Source organism: Rhinoraja longicauda, chromosome 4 (genome assembly GCF_053455715.1).
Source record: "Rhinoraja longicauda isolate Sanriku21f chromosome 4, sRhiLon1.1, whole genome shotgun sequence".
NCBI classification, from domain to species: Eukaryota; Metazoa; Chordata; class Chondrichthyes; order Rajiformes; family Arhynchobatidae; genus Rhinoraja; species Rhinoraja longicauda.
The window spans coordinates 18118609-18138713 of record NC_135956.1 but is presented as its reverse complement, the minus strand read 5'-3'; the positions used below and the strand labels follow the sequence as shown (position 1 = coordinate 18138713).

The following is a 20105-nucleotide window of genomic DNA, read 5'->3' as shown; positions in this document are numbered from 1 at the left end:
GTTAATTGGATTTGGTTAAATGGCAAGTTGTCCCTAGCATGTAGGATAGTGTTAAGTGTGTGCAGGGATCGCTGGTCGGCGTGGTCTCTCGGAGGGCTGTGGGACCTGTTTCTGTGCTGCATCTCTAAACTAAACTAATCTAACCTAAACTAAAAGTGTGAATCACCAAATTCAAAACCAGTTTCTGAGTCGTCTGCGCCGGCTAAGTTGATTTTATTCTGTAGATTGTTGATGCAATGTTGCAGGAGCATTATAACAATGTTACACAATGAGTCATTTGTCTAAAGTTGATGTCAGTGATTTCATCTAAACACAGGGAATAGCCCTTCTTTTCAGTGGCCCTGTGGATGGATATATGTTATCTAATGAACCCTGCCTGTGGAAAGGAAAAAGCTGGACAACGCTGACTTCATTTTGTGACAGTGTATAAATCTCTTGTTAGATAGGAGCTTTACCACATCTTGGAATTTTGCCTAAGTCAGTGTGTACAATCTTAATCTAAACCAAATGTAACCTCGTTAATATCCCTTGGGCCAACCCACTTGCATACGTATGAATTACCAGTGCCTTCTGTTGTCAGAAAGAAATGAAGTTTCTTGTTATTATCACTGATTGTAAAAAGTGCTTCGAATAAACTGTTATTGCCAGCCCATTTTATTGTATCTGCGGTTTCTAAGTACACTAACATTTTATTTCACTTTACTCTAAATGTCTTTTGTAATTTATGGTGCTCCAGTAACTTGATTTCTTTGGTTGAAATGGCTGGGGAATATTTATGCTCAATTATGGCAGAGTTAAAAATATCCAGAAAACGGCTACTAATTAAATAATATGAATCAATAAAAGATATTTGGGATCTAGCCCATAAATTAACTTGGTGGTGAATACCCCCAACTACCACTATACTCGAATAGTCTTCCAAGTTCAGAGTTTAAATATTCCAATCATTTATTTTCAGTAGATTGACACAAAAAGCTGGAGTAACTCAGCGGGACAGGCAGCATCTCTGGAGAGAAGGAATGGGTGACATTTCGTGTCGAGATCCTTCTTCAGACTTTTTCAGTATTATTTTATTTATTTTATTTCATTTTCGGTACTAGTTTCTATAATGAAAACAAAATAGACAGTTTTACATAAATGTAATGGATTGTAACATAAGAACACAAGGAAAATTGTGATATTTCTTTCTATTTACAGTGGCCTCCATAATGTTTGGGACAAAGACCCATCATTTATTTATTTGCCTCTATACTGCACAATTTGAGATTTGTATTCGAAAAAAATCACATGTGGTTAAAGTGCACATTGTCAGATTTTAACAAAGGCCATTTTTATACATTTTGGTTTCACCATGTAGAAACTACAGCTATAATTATACATAGTCCCCCCATTTCATGGCACCATAATGTTTGGGACACATGGCTTCACGGGTGTTTGTAATTGCTCAGGTGTGTTTAATTGCCTCCTTAATGCAGGTATAAGAGAGCTCTCAGCACCTAGTCTTTCCTCCAGTCTTTCCATCACATTTGAAAACTTTTATTGCTGTTTATCAACGAGGACCAAAGTTGTGCCAATGAAAGTCAGATAAGCCATTATGAGACTGAAAAACACGAATAAAACTGTTAAGAGACATCAGCCAAACCTTCGGCTTACCAAAATCAACTGTTTGGAATATCATTAAGAAGAAAGAGACCACTGGTGAGCTTACTAATCGCAAAGGGAGACCTCCACAGCTGATGACAGAAGAATTTTCTCTATAATAAAGAAAAATACCCAAACACCTGTCTGACGGATCAGAAACACTCTTCAGGAGTCAGGAGTGGATTTGTCAATGACCACTGTCAGCAGAAGACTTCATGAACAGAAATACAGAGGCTACATCGCAAGTTGCAAAGCACTGGTTAGCCGTAAAAATAGGATGGCCAGGTTACAGTTTGCCAAGAAGTACTTAAAAGAGCAACCACAGTTCTGGAAAAAGGTCTTGTGGACAGATGCGATGAAGATTAACATATCAGAGTGATGGCAAGAGCAAAGTATGGAGGAGAGAAGGAACTGCCCAAGATCCAAAGCATACCACCTCATCTGTGAAACACGGTGGTGGGGGTGTTATGGCCTGGGCATGTATGGCTGCTGAAGGAACTGGCTCAGTTATCTTCATTGATGATACAACTGCTGATGGTAGTAGCATAATGAATTCTGAAGTGTATAGACACATCCTATCTGCCTATCTGCTCAAGTTCAAACAAATGCCTCAAAACTCATTGTCTTGCTGTAGAATGAACCGCCAGCCAATGATACCAAACATACTGCTAATTCAAAACAGTTTTTCAAAGCTAAAAAATGGTTAATTCTTGAGTGGCCAAGTCAATCACCCGATCTGAACCCAATTGCCTTTTAAATGCTGAAGAGAAAACTGAAAGGGAGTAGCCCCCAAAACAAGCATTAGCTAAAGATGGCTGCAATACAGGCCTGGCAGAGCATCACCGGAGAAGACACCCAGCAACTGGTGATGTCCATGAATCGCAGACTTCAAGCCGTTATTGCATGCAAAGGATATGCAACAAAATACTAAACATGGCTATTTCATTTACATGACATTGCTGTGTCCCAAACATTATGATTCCCTGAAATGGGGGGGAATGGACTATGTATAAAAAATGCTGTAATTTCTACATGGTGAAACCAAAATGTATAAAAAAGGCCCTTATCTGACAATGTGCGCTTTAACCACGTGATTTTTTTAATAACAAATCTCAAATTGTCAAGTGCAGAGGCAAATAAATAAATGATGGGTCTTTTCCCCAAACATTATGGAGGGCACTGTATATTAACCAATAGGCACGTGATGGAACTGTATGAAGCAATGCTCTATGATCCAAATTGTGCCAGGGTCTTTCCAAAGAGTCATGCAACATGGAAACAGGCTCTGGCCCATCAAGTCTACACTGACCTTTAATCTACCATTTACACTAACCCGCCTTTATTCTTCCCATACTTCCATTCACCCCCCCCCCCCCCCCACCCCCCCCCCCCCCCACACACACACAGATTCTACCTCCAGCCTACAGATACAGGGATATTTTAGTCATCAATCCTCACCTCTTGGGGACATGAAGTGGAGGGAGTGTGGGAGGGAGATAAGAAACTAGAAGTTAGAATCTTGAGCAAGAAACAAACGGCTGGAGGAACTCAGGCTGCATCTCTGGAGGAGATGCGCAGATGATGTTTTGAGTCGGGACTCTTCTGAAGACTGATTGTAGTAGGGGGAGAATGCTGAGCAGAACAAAGTGAATTGGCCTCCACTGCCTTCTGTGGCAGAGAATTCCACGGATTCACAGCTCTCTGGCTGAACAATTGTCTGTCCTCATCTCAGTCCTATTTTGCATTATAAAATAGATTTAAAGTGTCATCTTGAGAAAGAGATTCCTGTGAAACAAAATAATTATTAAAACCTGCAGATGCTGAAAATTTGAAATAAAAATGGAAAACACTGGGTACACAGCTGTGGGGAAAGAAACCGAGTTAATGTTTAGGTGTCACAAAACTCAGCAGGTCAGGCAGCATCTCTGGAGAGAAGGAATGGGTGACGTTTCGGGTCGAGACCCTTCTTCAGACTGATGTCAGGGGGGCGGGACAAAGAAAGGATATAGGTGGAGACAGGAAGATAGAGGGAGAACTGGGAAGGAGGAGGGGAAGAGAGGGACAGAGGAACTATCTAAAGTTGGAGAAGTCAATGTTCATACCGCTGGGCTGCAAGCGGCCCAGGCGAAATATGAGGGAACATTATCTAATAATGTTTAGATCGATGAGATCGGTTTAAGGGGGCACAGAAAGCTGGAGTAACTCAGCGGGTCAGGCAGCATCTCTGGAGAAAAGGAATAGGTGATGTTTCGGGTCGAGACCCTTCCTCAGACTGAGAGGGAACCGAGAAATATGAAAAAGTACAAATGAATGAAAAATGTGCAAAAAGGGATCAAAGCCAGCAACGATGACCGGGGGAAATGGAACCCACAATGGTCCATTGGTGGCTGTGGGGAAGGTGATAACAAGTAATAGAGTGAAACTCATCAGGGCGACAATGAAACGAGTGCGATGGCAAGGGTGGGGGAGTTACTCCAGCATTTTGTGTCTATCTAGGGTGGGGGAGGGACGGAGCAGGAATTATGTTCGGCACAAACATTGTGGGCCAAAGGGCCGTTCCTGTGCTGTACTGTGACACCAGTACCCTCAATTGAATCTGCTTCAAACTGACACACCTGTAACCGGTAGTATAAGAAAATAAATGCAGATGCTGGTACAAATCGATGGTATTTATTCACAAAATGCTGGAGTAACTCAGCAGGTCAGGCAGCATCTCAGGAGAGAAGGAATGGGTGACGTTTCGGGTCGAGACCCTTCTTCAGACTGAACCGAATGATAGGCAAATCAATTCCGCTTCACATTGCACAGATTTCCCGGTTTATTCCTAATAATGGCACGAGTCCGATTCCTATTGTCTCCTTTCAACGTCAAGACCAAAAATCTCCCTTTGACTGCCAGCATTTATAGGCTCATGCAAAGTTATCGTATATTGTTGAAATGCAATTACTGTACAAATGAGCCAAAAATGAGTTGTCCCACCAAGATTACAACATGCGCTATTTTTATCTAATTTACAGCCAGCTGGGGCCAAACTGATTTTTTCCCCCCTCTCCTTTTGGCAAGCTAGACTTTGTGAAGACGTGACTATTTCACCAAACGGAGACGGTGTAATGCGGATGAGGAGGTGAGTTGGCATCGATCGCCCTGACATTCCCTCCACCTCGTGTAGAAGAGCAGTCATTCCTGGTACGTTTTTTGAACCCTTCGCTCTGCTGCAGTCTGTTCACATACTCTATATGGTTATACTGTGAAGTTACAGTCACCTCCCATCCAGACGTAGGGATGGAGCTTCAAGCCAACTTTTTTTTTGTGAACAGGGGGGAAAAAAAAGAGAAGCAAAGTTCCTAGTGGTGTGCATGAAATTCCAGTGCAGAAAGATTAACGTCATTCCGTAAAAAAAAAAAAACCACAGACCAGAGTAACAGGAAAAGCCCGAGACCGTCCAAGGCATCGCTCTTCGCTGTACGGGGCAGCTCCTTATCATCAGAGAGGGCAGACCCACCACCAGTTCAACTGTTCAAGCTTTTTCTTTCTCTCTCTCTCTCTCTCTCTCTCTCTCTTTTTTTCTCTCCTGTAGACCTGAAACCAGCTGTTCTCTGGGAGAGAAAGAATAAAGTTTGCTCTTTCAGAGGCTGTGCTACAACAGAAGAGAAGTGAACACTTTGAACAACTGCCCCCACCCCCCCTGCGACAATGGCCGCAGGATTAGCCGAGAGCGAGGCGGTGTTCCTGGGCTGCACTTTGATCCTGGTCGGGTTTCTGATGTCTGGTGTTGGAGCGACCCTTCCTCCATCTGCCAGTTACAACCTCTACTCGTCCAAGTCCGCGCCGCAGTCCGCTGGCAGCAGAGCTCCAGGACGCAGCAAGTAAGTCAACCCTCGCCTGTCCACGTTTCAAAACTTCACCAGTGGCCACAGCCACCAGTACTTTCGCCTCATTCTTACACGCACCGACCTGTGTTGACATTGCATTAAATCAACTAATCTGTTTGGGTGTTTTTATCTGCGATTGAGGCGCGCACGGTGTTTAAAATAACTGGGGTACCTCTCTTCTATCTTGCCCTTGTTCAGTTCGTTTAATCAACGTAAACGTCATTCAGACTCAAATAAATACAAAACAAGAGAACTGTGCAAAAAAAAAACATACCCGACATTGAAAGGCTGGAGCGATTGGGCTTGTATACACTGGAATTTAGAAGGATGAGGGGGGATCTTATTGAAACATATAAGACAATTAGGGGATTGGACACATTAGAGGCAGGAAACATGTTCCCAATGCTGGGGGAGTCCAGAACAAGGGGCCACAGTTTAAGAATAAGGGGTAGGCCATTTAGAACGGAGATGAGGAAGAACTTTTTCAGTCAGAGAGTGGTGAAGGTGTGGAATTCTCTGCCTCAGAAGGCAGTGGAGGCCAGTTCGTTGGATGCTTTCAAGAGAGAGCTGGATAGAGCTCTTAAGGATAGCGGAGTGAGGGGGTATGGGGAGAAGGCAAGAACGGGGTACTGATTGAGAGTGATCAGCCATGATCGCATTGAATGGCGGTGCTGGCTCGAAGGGCTGAATGGCCTACTCCTGCACCTATTGTCTATTGTCTATTCTCGGAGGCTGTACAGACATTCATTAGCATCGCATCGTGGAGTTCGCAGATATAGTAACCTTGCCTTGTTCAGTTTAAGAACCGCGTTCCCAGAGATGTTATTATATCCAGTACTCTTGCCCTGTTTATAAACTGTGATTACAATTGTGCCTTTGTTGCCACTGGTATCCTGGGCGGTTTAGGTCCGAGGTGAAACGTGGTCTTTGGGTCAGTGGTGGGTCTCATAAAATCATTGGTGATCGGAGCACAATTAGGCCACTCGGCCCATCAAGACTACTCCACCATTCAATCATAGCTGATCTATCTCTCCCTCCTAACCCCATTCTCCTGCCTTCTCCCCATAACCTCTGACACCCGTACTAATCCAGAACTAGGGGTGGGTGAAGTTTGCCGAGTGGCCTGTCATCTCCAAGTCCCTGTGTGTGAATGGACACAACGTACTGGGGTAACTCAGCGGGGCAGGCAACATCTCTGGATAGAAGGAACGTCTTATATCCAGAGACGCTGCCTGACCCGCTGAGTTTCTCCAGCATTTTGTGTGTGTCCGTCTTGGGTGTAAACCAGCATCTGCAGTTCCTTCCTACCTGTGTTAAGGCCAATTCACTGCACCTGCAGTTCCTTCCTACCTGTGTTAATGTGTGACCTCGTTCTCCCACCCCCCCCCCCCCCCCCCCCCCCCCCGGACAACAGGAACTGGTGCGCCTACATTGTTAAGAAGAACGTGAGCTGCACGGTGCTGGACGGTGCAGAGAGCTACATTAAGGCCGAGTACCAGCCGTGTCCATGGGGTCTACCCAACTGTCCGCCTGCCGTGGTGTAAGTAAGAAGCAACTCCTCTCTTCCCCCCGCTTTCTCCCTTCCCGGGTTCATCTCTCTCTCTGCCTTCTCAACAACTGCCCGGGTGCCAATTAAAGGCATAACAATGGGATTCCGCTGGACGAGGGTCAGGCCAATATCACGGGCGTGTCTCTGCTCTGGGGTTGACGAGCTTCGGTTTGGGCCTGAAGATGTTCTCACTTTTCCCCCAACAACCATCAGGCTATTAAACGCGACAACCTCCAACTGCATGGACATGGGGGCATTAGTTTTGTCTTTGCACTATTTTTGCTTTTTTATATACTGAACTTTTTTTATTGTTTGCTATGGTGTTTAAAGAGTACAGTGTTTGCATTTCTGATGTGCTTGCTGGAAGTAAGAATTTCATTGTTCCGTTTTGGGACATATATGAGGATAAAACACGCTTGACTCTTGAAAAACACAAAGTGCTTGAGTAACTCAGTGGGTCAGGCAGCATCTCTGGAGAAAAGGACTAGGTGATGTTTTGGGTCAGAACCCTTCTTCAGACTGAAAGTAGAGGGGGGGGGGGGTTTATTGCTTTTCCTACCTCTAGTCCCCCCTCCCCCTCTACTTTCAGTTTGAAGAAGGGTTCCGACCCGAAACCACCATTCATTGTGATCATGGCTGATCATCTACAATCAGTAACCTGTGCCTGCCTTCTCCCCATATCCCTTGATTCCACAAGCCCCTAGAGCTCTATCTAACTCTCTTTTAAATTTATCCAGTGAATTGGCCTCCACTGCCTTCTGTGGCAGAGAATTCCACAAATTCACAACTCTCTGGGTGAAAAGGTTTCTTCTCGCCTCAGTTTTAAATGGCCTCCCCTTTATTCTTAGACTGTCCCCTGGTTGTGGACTACCCCAACATTGGGAACATTTTTCCTGCATCCAGCTTGTCCAGTCCTTTTATGAGTTTATTCATCTCTATCGGATCCCCTCTCATCCTTCTAACCTCCAGTTGAACTCTTATGCACCAATTTGTCTTTTTAAAAAGCTTTTTAGGGCCAACTTGCATAGTGAGCACCATAGAGCATTAGCTAAGGGCACATTACACATTTGGGCAAAATTGTGGCATGCTCCTGTAGTAATGTAGTCTTCTGTGTACACTGTCCATATATGAAATGCTCCGTATTGCTGGAGAGGAGACAAAACATCCACTTTGTTGGAAACTGACGATAGACACGAAAAGCTGGACTAACAGGCAGCATCTCTGCAGTTCCTTCCTGATCTATTCCTTTTCTCCAGAGATGCTGTCTGACCTGCTGAGTTCCTCCAACGTTTTGTGTCTATCTTCAAAGTAATACCATAATGCAAATCACTGTGTGGATGAATGAGGGACTGACTTTCATGTGACGAATTGTCAGTTGGTAAAATACTAAAGATCTTTCAGTATCTGTAGAGCTGTCCTTGAAAAGGGACTTGTTGCCTTAAGAGGAAAGGATAGAAATTTGAACAGTACAAATATTGACTATAATTGTGTTTCAACTGTGCATGAGTTCTTTGGAGGAATGGCATGAACCTTTTGTGCTGTTGCTAAATGAATGATGTGCTTTAAAATGGTTACGTCTGCCGTAAAACTACTTGGAGAACTTTATCTCTTGATCAACATGAAGATTTCCTCCAAGGGCAAAGACTTCAAAGCACTGAAGCGTGGAGATCTGTTGCCCTGGTTTCCAGACCCTCATGTTACAACAAATGCACGGTTTCCTCTCATCAATTACCTCCCTAGTTTTCAACAGCCCCTATGTTTCAAAAATACCTTCTAGCCTGATGTGAAGGAAAACAAAAGAACAGAAATGCAAGCTGTCTTTGATGTCATTGTTGGCAGTAAGATTTCAAGCATTGTATATTTTGATTAAGAATTGACTGCAATACCTTTAGTGGGGCCTCTTTCTAATATGTGAACAGGATGAGCTTAGTTCAGCTGTGTCTTCACTGTTGTACCTGTATCTTGACCCATTTCCTGGAGTATCTGACAGATATCTGTGTGGGCATCACAGCTGCATCTTTTGATTCTGGCCAGAAAGTGGCGTTATGAATTAAGTTAAAATGATGTACAGAATTAAATATTTATGCCGTAGAGAGTGAAGGATGATGATGCATTCTTAAAAAGATGATTTAAAAATATTATCTTCTGCTCTCTTTCCCTTTTGATTTAAAAGCCCTTCCTTGCCAGTATTAAGGCAAAACTTTAAGGCCTGAATGGTCAACTTTGATCAGATCGGGAGATTCTCTCAAGGAAATCCTTTCCAATTTTCTCAAGCACGTCTGTGATTTAACCCCCCGTAATTAAAACTGACGAGGGATGTCCGTTGAAATGGTCAGCTAACAACAGTGCTATAAAATGGCATTCCTTTCATTATTTTGCTGCACCTTACACTTTAGTTAATTATAAGAAGCTTCAGCTGCAAGGCAAGTTTAAATAATAGTTCAACAGTCTGGTCTGCAAATGCTGACTTTTGAGTTGGTTATCTTCCTTTAAAAAGCCCCATTAGTTGCTCGGAATTGCTTACTTTAGTGCTTGTGATCCTTGTGACTCCAGGCGACAAATGTGATTAGACTTTCACAGATGAATGAACTAGTTTAATTTTCAGTGGAGAGTGGTATGTGTTCCCATTCTCCAGTTGAATAGTGTAGAAACATAGAAACATAGAAAATAGGTGCAGGAGTAGGCCATTTGGCCCTTCGAGCCAGTACCACCATTCAATATGATCATGCCTGATCAGCCAAAATCAATACCCTGTTCCTGCTTTCTCCCCATATCCTACTGATTCCGTTAGCCTTAAGAGTTATATCTAACTCTCTCTTGAAAACATCCAGTGAATTGGCCTCCACTGCCTTCTGTGGCAGAGAATTCCACAGATTCACAACTCTCTGGGTGAAAATGCAGAGGAAGATAGAATTCTGGTTAATTTGAACTTCTTCTTAGACTTTCAAAATGCCACAGTCTTTCCACTTATTTTTGCATACCACAATGCCTTCCCCCTTTTAAGCTAGTCTCACAACATGTCATTTTACTCTAGAAAGTTACATTAAGTGACTAAGATTCCCTTGATCACTGTAACAGTACTGCATTGCTTGACCCTGGAGACTCGCCTGATGTTGCTGGACCCTCCATCTCTAGACCGAAGGGATCACTTTTAGTTTAGCGATACAGCACAGAAACAGGCCCTTCGGCCCACCGAGTCCGCGCCGACCAGTGATCCCCATAGACCAACACTATCCTACACATTAGGGACAATTTACAGAAGCAAAATTAACCTACAAACCTGTACGTCTTTGGAGTGTGAGAGGAAACATGAGCATCCGGGTAAAACCCACGTGGTCACGGGGAGAACATACAAACACCATACACATAGCACCCGTAGTCAACCCGTATCATCAGTCTGAAGAAGGGTCTCGACCCGAAACGTCGCCCATTCCTTCTCTCCTGAGATGCTGCCTGACCTGCTGAGTTACTCCAGCATTTTGTGAACAAATACCTTCGATTTGTACCAGCATCTGCAGTTATTTTCTTACAGCACCCGTAGTCAAGATCGAACCCGGATCTCTGGCGCTGTAAGGCAGCAACTCTACCGCTGTGCCACCGTGCTGCCAATCCCTCCATGTTCCTTCAATCTTTTCATTGTAGGACTTGCACACAATTCTCCTCGGAACTTTGCTTCTTTTGGTCTTTAGTTTATGGCATTGGGATGAAGTGGTTTACATGAGCCTTTATGAATCTTTCTCCTACTCGTTCTAGATAATTCTTGGAACTATTTACCTCCAATCTCTCTGAAAATACATTTTTGCATCTCCAATCTACCTGGCACTTGCAGCACACAAATCCTCTCCTTTTAAAAAAAAACCAACATTATAGTAATTTTTAATTTAGTTGCCTTAACTGCCTCAGTTCCACTTTCCCTTCCAGACTCGGACTGTGTCCTGAGTCTTTAATGCATTAACACTTCTGTGGCAATGTACCTCGGTGTTGACTGCAACTTTGGTGTGTAGCTCAGAATAAAATCAGAGAGCCATGCCATCACAAGGATGCCTGATCTCTCTTACATGGCCCCCTTTTTCAATGTGCCTCTTTCATTGTGCTTGCTGATCTGTTGGCTTCTCTAATTTGAAATTAGGTGATGATCCTGAAACACTATTTGATCCTATTTCTCTTACTAGCAGTTAAAATTAAAATAAAAAAGACTCGAGGTGACTTTAGAGATACAACATGGAACCTGGCCCTTCAGCCCAACGGATCCGCGCTGACCAGCGATCACCCCATATGCTAGCACTATCCTACATATTAGAGATAATTTACTATTTTTTTACCAAAGCCAATTTACCTGTAACCCTTGGAGTGTGGGAGGAAACCAGTGCACCTGGAGAAAACCCATGCGATCACGGGGAGAATGTCAAACTCCGTACAGACAAGCCCCCATAGTCAGTCTCTGGCGATGTAAGGCAGCAGCTCTACTGCTGCACCACTGTGCTGCAGTAACTCAGTGGGTCAGGTAGCATCGCTGGAGTACATGGATAGGTGAGGTTTTGGTTTGGGACCTTTCGGAATTGCAAACCGTTATCCAATAGCCTCTTTGCAAATGCCATGTGTTGCAAAGTTTGCTCTGAGTTTATGTGTAGTACGTTCAGTGATGGTGAGGATTGATCTCACTCCGTTTTGAATGGCTCTCTACCCGCATTCGAAACTTGCCATATCTTTTCTACAGTGGTCGGAACAGATGTGAAAATGGCCTTACAGACTATTTCCACATTGGCATGGAGCTCCAAGGCTGCAGTGGGAGGACTATATTTGCAGGCTAGCTGCTTCTGATGCTTCTCTATACGAGCCAATAAACAAAGCTACTGTTTTCCATTATCAATGCCCAAATGCTCTAAATGAAGTTCCCTTACTATTTTCGACTTTAGACTTTACTTTAGACATGCAGCGCGGAAACAGGCCCTTCGGCTCACCAAGTCCGCGCCGACCAGCGATCACCCCGTACACTAGCACTATAGAAACATAGAAACATAGAAAATAGATGCAGGAGTAGGCCATTTAGCCCTTTGAGTCAGCACCGCCATTCAATATGGTCAAAGTCAGTAGCCCGTTCCTGCTTTCTCCCCATATCCCTTGATTCCGTTAGCCCTCAGATCTATATCTATTGAAAACATTCAGTGAATTGGCCTCCACTGCCCTCTGGCAGAAAATTTAAACACATTCACAACTCTCCGGGTGAAGAAGTTTTTCCTCATTTCATTCCTAAATGGCCTACCCCTTATTATAGATAATAGACAATAGGTGCAGGAGTAGGCCATTCAGCCCTTCGAGCCAGCACCGCCATTCAATGCGATCATGGCTGATCACTCTCAATCAGTACCCCGTTCCTGCCTTCTCCCCATACCCCCTCACTCCGCTATCCTTAAGAGCTCTATCCAGCTCTCTCTTGAAAGCATCCAACGAACTGGCCTCCACTGCCTTCTGAGGCAGAGAATTCCACACCTTCACCACTCTCTGACTGAAAAAGTTCTTCCTCATCTCCGTTCTAAATGGCCTACCCCTTATTCTTAAACTGTGGCCCCTTGTTCTGGACTCCCCCAACATTGGGAACATGTTTCCTGCCTCTAATGTGTCCAATCCCCTAATTATCTTATATGTTTCAATAAGATCCCCCCTCATCCATCTAGCCTGTCCAATCCCTGATGAATTTTATATGCTTCTATAATTTATCCCAAAGAGGAGGAAAGATTCCAAGGGGAGTAAGAGACACCCGTGCCTGACAAGGGAAGTCAAGGACAGCATAAAAATAAAAGAGCAGAAGTACAACAAAGCAAAGAAGAGTGGGAAGCCAGAGGATTGGGACTCTTTTAAAGAGCAACAGAAGATGACTAAGAAGGCAATACGGGGAGAAAAGATGAGGTATGAGGGTAAACTAGCCAATAATATAAAGATTCAAGATTCAAGATAGCTTGAATCTTGAATCTTGAAAGGAGGATAGTAAAAGCTTTTTTAGATATGTAAAGAGGAAAAAAATAGTCAAGGCAAATGTGGGTCCCTTGAAGACAGAAGCGGGGGAATTTATTATGGGGAAACAAGGAAATGGCAGACGAGTTGAACCGTTACTTTGGATCTGTCTTCACTGAGGAAGATACAAACAATCTCCCAGATGTTCTAGTGGCCAGAGATCCTAGGGTGACGGAGGAACTGAAGGAAATCCACATTAGGCAGGAAATGGTGTTGGGTAGACTGATGGGACTGAAGGCTGATAAATCCCCAGGGCCTGATGGTCTGCATCCCAGAGTACTTAAGGAGGTGGCGCTAGAAATTATGGACGCATTGGTGATCATTTTCCAATGTTCTATAGATTCAGGATCAGTTCCTGTGGATTGGAGGGTAGCTAATGTTGTCCCACTTTTTAAGAAAGGAGGGAGAGAGAAAACGGGAAATTATAGACCAGTTAGTCTGACATCAGTGGTGGGGAAGATGCTGGAGTCAATCATAAAAGACGAAATTGCAGAGCATTTGGATAGCAGTAACAGGATTGTTCCGAGTCAGCATGGATTTACGAAGGGGAAATCATGCTTGACTAATCTTCTGGAATTCTTTGAGGATGTAACCAGGAAAATTGACAGGGGAGAGCTGGTGGATGTGGTGCACCTTGACTTTCAGAAAGCCTTTGACAAGGTTCCACATATGAGATTAGTGGGCAAAATTAGAGCACATGGTATTGGAGGTAGGGTACTGACATGGATAGAAAATTGGTTGACAGACAGAAAGCAAAGAGTGGGGATAGATGGGCCCATTTCAGAATGGCAGGCAGTAACTAGTGGGGTACCGCAAGGCTCGGTGCTGGGACCGCAGCTATTTACAATATACATTAATGACTTGGATGAAGGGATTAAAAGTACCATTAGCAAATTTGCAGATGATACAAAGCTGGGTGGTAGTGTGAACTGCGAGGAAGATACTATGAGGTTGCAGGGTGACTTGGACAGGTTGTGTGAGTGGGCGGATGCATGGCAGATGCAGTTTAATGTGGATAAGTGTGAGGTTATCCACTTTGGTGGTAAGAATAGGAAGGCAGAGTATTATCTGAATGGTGTCAAGTTAGGAACGGGGACGTACAACGAGATCTGGGTGTCCTAGTGCATCAGTCACTGAAAGGAAGCATGCAGGCACAGCAGGCAGTGAAGAAAGCCAATGGAATGTTGGCCTTCATAACAAGATCAAAATGGTGGCGCTGCCCTAGCAGCTGTGGCTTACCTGCGGTCTGTTTGTCTCTGTGTTTTGTTGTTTTTTTTTGTCTTAATTGTAGTTGTGATGTCGTGTTTTTGTGGTTGTGTACTATGTGTGTGGGGGGGAGGGGGGGAACTGTAAAATTGTAAATTTGTCCCTTCCGAACGGAGACCCGACCTTTGTTTTCTGGGTCGGGTCTCCGTTCCTGCTGCGGCCTACCATCGGCCCAACTCCTGGAGCTGGCGGCCTCCAGAGCTCTGGTTCGCAGAGCCCGCGGACCGGACTCACCATCAGCGGAGCCGAACGGTCTCACCATCAGCGGAGCCGGCCGTCCTCGGAGGCTGCGGGAGCGGCTGCGACTCGCCATAGGCTCGGGCCGCGTGGATGCCGACATCGGGAGCTCCGGTAGCGGCAGCGTGTTCGCCCGCCCCGGATCGCGGGGCTTGGGTCGGCCCGCCGCGGACATTTCACCGTCCGGCGCGACCTGAAAAAGGCCGCGGGATTTTTCTCTGCTCGGCGGGGGCTTCAATGTCGTGCAGCAACAGCGGCAGCGACAGCGTGTTCGACTGCTCCGGATCGCGGGGCTTGGGTCGGCCTGGAACGTGGCAACGACACCAGCCTGACCGCGGGAGAAGACGGCAGAGGAAGGGAAAAGACATTCTGGCCTTCCATCACAGTGAGGAGGGGACTGGAGGAGACTCACTGTGATGGATGTTTCTTTTTTTGTGCGTTGGGTGGGGTTGTGTAATTTGCTAGTTTTATTGCTTTTATTATTGGACTGTGGGCAAATAAAGATATCTTGAATCTTGAAGAGGAGTTGAGTATCGGAGCAAAGAGGTCCTTCTGCAGTTGTCCAGGGCCCTAGTGAGACCGCACCTGGAGTACTGTGTGCACTTTTGGTCTCCAAATTTGAGGAAGGATATTCTTGCTATTGAGGGTGTGCATCGTAGGTTTACTAGGTTAATTCCCAGAATGGCGGGACTATCATATGTTGAAAGACTGGAGCGACTAGGCTTGTATATACTGGAATTTAGAAGGATGAGAGGAGATCTTATCGAAACGTATAAGATTATTAAGGGGTTGGACACGTTAGAGGCAGGAAACATGTTCCCAATGTTGGGAGAGTCCAGAACAAGGGGCCACAGTTTAAGAATAAGGGGTAGGTCATTTAGAACTGAGATGAGGAAAAACTTTTTCAGTCAGAGAGTTGTGAATCTGTGGAATTCTTTGCCTCGGAAGGCAGTGGAGGCCAATTCTCTGAATGCATTCAAGAGAGAGCTGGATAGAGCTCTTAAGGATAGTGGAGTCAGGGGGTATGGGGAGAAGGCAGGAACGGGGTACTGATTGAGAATGATCAGCCATGATCACATTGAATGGCGGTGCTGGCTCGAAGGGCCGAATGGCCTCCTGCACCTATTGTCTTTTGTCTATTGTCTATAAGATCCCCTCTCATCTTTCTAAATTCCAGTGAATATAAGCCCAGTCGATCCATCCATCCACATTATCCTACTCACGAGGGATAATTTACAATTTTACAGAATCTATGGAGGACAAAGATAGGTGATGTTTCGGGACCTGACGTGAAACTATTGCGTGTCCACTCCCTCCACATATGCTGCTTGACCCGCTGATGTGTGTTTTTACTCAAGATGCCAGCATCTGCATTTCCTGGTGTCTCCATAATTTCACTTGCATTTAATTTTCAAATCTCTAGTACGTACAATATTTTGCTTTCAGATGAGGAATAAGAGGTTATAATTCTGGGTGCTATCCTGCAAAGCCTAGTTAGTGCTTTTCATTACAGCATTAGGGCACATGTAACCAACAATTAATTTTACAGTCTGAAGAAGGGTTTCGACCTGAAAAGTCACCTATTCCTCTTCTCCAGAGATGCTGCCCGACCCGCTGAGTTACTCCAGCATTTTGTGTTTGTCTTCAATGAATTTTAACTTCTGTATGTTGATGTTTCATGTAACTTTAAAAAAAATCTATTTTCCCAAATAGATATCGGACCCATTTTCGCCCCACGTATAAAGTTGCTTTTAAGGCGGTGACTCAGTTGGCGTGGAGGTGTTGCCCTGGGTTTAAGGGTGAAGATTGTAAGGATGGTCTTTCCACACGCACTTCTCCTCTGCCGTCTTCTGACACCCGCAAGAGGAATCTTAGTAAGACCACAATTTCTACCTGTTTATTAAATAATGCTAAATTAGGAATATCTTTGTGAAATCCCAGATGATATATCCTAGATGGAATAACAGGACGTACATTTAGAATGCAGATGAGGATGAATTTCTTTAGCCGGAGGGTGGTGAACCTGTGAAATTAATTGTCACAGGTGGCTGTAGAGGCCGTCATTGTGCGTTTTTAAAGCAGAGATTGATAGGTTCTTGATTAGTAAGGGCGCCAAAGGTTATAGTGAGAACGCAGTAGAATGGGGTAACAGGAGAAAATAGACCAGCCATGATTGAATGGCAGATCAGATTTGATGGGCTGAATGGCCTAATTCTGCTCCTATGTCTTATGGTCTTTTTGGAAATTGTACTTTAACCCCTTCCTCAAAGTTTGAGAACATTATAATGTATTAAATCATTATTGTATACCAAAGCAGTTGGTTTCATGACCTTTCAAGTTGGCAAGATGTGCTTGCTTTCAGAAAAATCCCACATTTATTCTTCCTTGATTTTGTTTATTTTGGCGATAGTACATTTTTTTTTTTGCAGAAATAGTTGTTAACGTGTAACAAAGGATAATTACTGGTACAATTTCCAGCAATTAAAATTTGATGTTAAAATTGACAATTTTCTAAACAGTTTGGAATATTTATATAAATGTTACAAGTTGGTCTTAGACTTGATTTGTTCCAGGAAAACGTCTCCCTGAAGGCTTAGCAAAATGCCTTGATGTTTGCAAGATTCTGAGTTATAGTTCATTAAAATGCTATTTTTAGGTGTACAGATGACAAAAGATTTCAAACTCCAAAAAGGGTTATTGCTGATTTTCATTTATTTTATAACAATTTGGCCCAAATGCACAGATGATTTTGGCAGCATTATGATGTTTGGATCATAATTTTGTAATGGTACAGGTGGTTCTGTTATCACGTGATTTCGATGTGTTCCTAAGAAACCCAATGATGTGAAAAAGATGATTGTGTCAGTGGGGCAATGGGAATTAGAGGCCAAAGAGTATTGAACTTGAAATAATAAAGCCACAATTCCCATAAGATTTTCAAAAATAAAGATCTTTTCAGTCGCAATAAGTTTTTACTGCAAGCTAAAAATGTTAAAGGTAATACGTTGCATTGTTTAATAGAGTGTTCCACAAGTGTCAGTAGAAGCAATAGCTAGTCAATTTCAGTGGCTCCCCATAGTGAAAGTAGCAGTCATTTTTAAGAGAATAATTTTTGTGGGAAGTTTACATGGAAACAGTTTTTGCCCCACCTCTATCTTCTTCAAATCCAGAACAGCTATTTTTTGCTTGTCAACTTTCAAAATAAATTTTAAGCGGTTCTGTAGTTCCCAATCAAAATTACATTATAGCTAATTTGGCCTGCATAATGCAAAGAATGCATTGATTAGTACGGGTGGCAGAGGTTATAGGGAGAAGGCAGGAGAATGGGGTTAGGAGGGAGATATAGTTCAGCCATGACTGAATAGCAGAGTAGACTTGATGGGCTGAATGATCTTATTCTACTCTTCCTTATGACCTTAATGTTCCCTAATTTATCATTTGCATTATATCCAATTTATATTGTGAAAACACATGCTATAGCAGAACTACCTGTAAGTTGAAGATAATTGTGGGAATGTTTATTTTGCAAATTATTGTATTTCTGTTTGCAGTAGTGAAGGATTTTCTGGCATCCCATTTGTGGATCGTGAAGTTTTGTTTTAATGCAGTTCTATTAAACATGAATTCATCTTTGCAGAGTTTTATTTGTGTAGATTTATATAATCTACTTGTTTGTGCAGTCATCACCAATTCTGTTTGGTTGGACATGTTATTCAATAGTTTGTATAGTAAATAAAACACATGACTTGCAATCATTGCAAATAATTAGGAATTTTGCTCTTTATAAAAAAATGAAAAGCTTGCTACAGCAGGGACCTTCTGTGTTGTTTAATTCTCCTTGTTTTGCAAGGGGTATACAAACTTCGGAGTAAGTTCAGAAAAGCTTTGCTTGGTTAATTCATGGGAATAAGGAATGTGCTATAAAGAAAGGATGAGCAGGTTGGGTCTTTTCCCTTTGGAGCATCAAGCGTCAAGAAAATGAAAGGTGATTGCATTGAAACATAAGATTGCATTGAAACACAAGATTGCATTGAAACACAAGATTGCATTGAAACACAAGATTGCATTGAAACACAAGATTGCATTGAAACACAAGATTGCATTGAAACACAAGATTGCATTGAAACACAAGATTGCATTGAAACACAAGATTGCATTGAAACACAAGATTGCATTGAAACACAAGATTGCATTGAAACACAAGATTGCATTGAAACACAAGATTGCATTGAAACACAAGATTGCATTGAAACACAAGATTGCATTGAAACACAAGATTGCATTGAAACACAAGATTGCATTGAAACACAAGATTGCATTGAAACACAAGATTGCATTGAAACACAAGATTGCATTGAAACACAAGATTGCATTGAAACACAAGATTGCATTGAAACACAAGATCGCATTGAAACACAAGAAACTCAAGAAACACAAGTAAGATGCTAAGAGGATATTTACACTCAAGGAGGAATCTGATAACTGGAGACTGAATTTCAGAAATGGTTGTTGTCTATTTAAGACAGACTGGAAGAATGTATTCTCTCAGCGCATCATGAGTCTTATTGTTCCTACCCTCACAGACCTGTGGAGGTGGAGCCACTAGTTATTTTCAAGGCCGATGTGGACAGATTTTATAACAGAAGGAAATTGAGCATTACAGGGACCAGAGTCCGATTCTGATTAGTTTATTGTCCTATGCACGGGAGTGTAATGAAATTCCTCGTTGACGTGAAGCTCAGAGAGACAGTGTACATTACATTAATGATAAACACAACAATAAATACAACAGCGAGTGCAAAACCGCAGCATGGTGGAAAGATGTAATGCAAAAAGAAAAGTGCAATAAGGGAATAGGGAACTGAGCACACGATCTTCAGGAGCACCAGTCTTAAGGGTCAGGGTGGAGGAAATCTTACGACCAATTCTAACAACTGGGGTCTGCCAGTGAGGAGGTCCCGAAACCAGTTGCAGATGAAGGCCCCCAGGACAAGGCCCAGAGTTTAGGGATGAGCTTATTCAGTATTATGGCATTGAATGAATAGCATCCCGACAGAGGTGTTCTCTTAGTCTGTGTTGATCCAGACCTGAATGTGGTGCAAAGGAGATGGTATCCCCTGTAGATCTGTTTTTTCTTATACCAAGGATTCCAAGGGATCTAGATTCTCTGTGAGATGTGGTTACCAGAAAAAACAACCTGGTTGGATCAATGGTCTGACTATTGCTCCTGAATTTTTTTCAGGGTTAAGTCCTTTAGTCTTTCCCACTACTAAGATATACACAAAGCAATGCAGTTATTTTAAAGTGGAGAAATACTAGACTAATAAGTACCAATATCAAACATTCTACTCAAAGGGTTAGCAATATCTTGTTTATAGAAATTTGATCTGTTTTGACTGAGAGGAATTTTTGATCATTTTTTCTACATTCAAGATTCCACCAAAATTCTAATATTTTAATTCAAAGTCAGTGAGTCGATATTTCTTTCTTTGAAATGCTGTGAATATTTAAATACTAGTTGTATTAAA

The 20105-nt window shown here is 43.0% G+C and overlaps 1 protein-coding gene across 1 annotated transcript in view; it reads left to right on the top strand.

The window, feature by feature from the left end:
* The first annotated feature begins 5176 nt into the window (after positions 1 to 5176).
* Positions 5177 to 20105, top strand: part of LOC144593079 (EMILIN-2-like) — a 63496-nt gene continuing 48567 nt past the window's right edge. Inside the window, exons 1-3 of the mRNA XM_078398513.1 lie at positions 5177 to 5507; positions 6928 to 7053; positions 16291 to 16451. Of these exons, the coding sequence (XP_078254639.1) occupies positions 5335 to 5507; positions 6928 to 7053; positions 16291 to 16451 (460 nt within the window). The 5' untranslated portion in view covers positions 5177 to 5334. The remainder of the gene's footprint in view (positions 5508 to 6927; positions 7054 to 16290; positions 16452 to 20105) is intronic.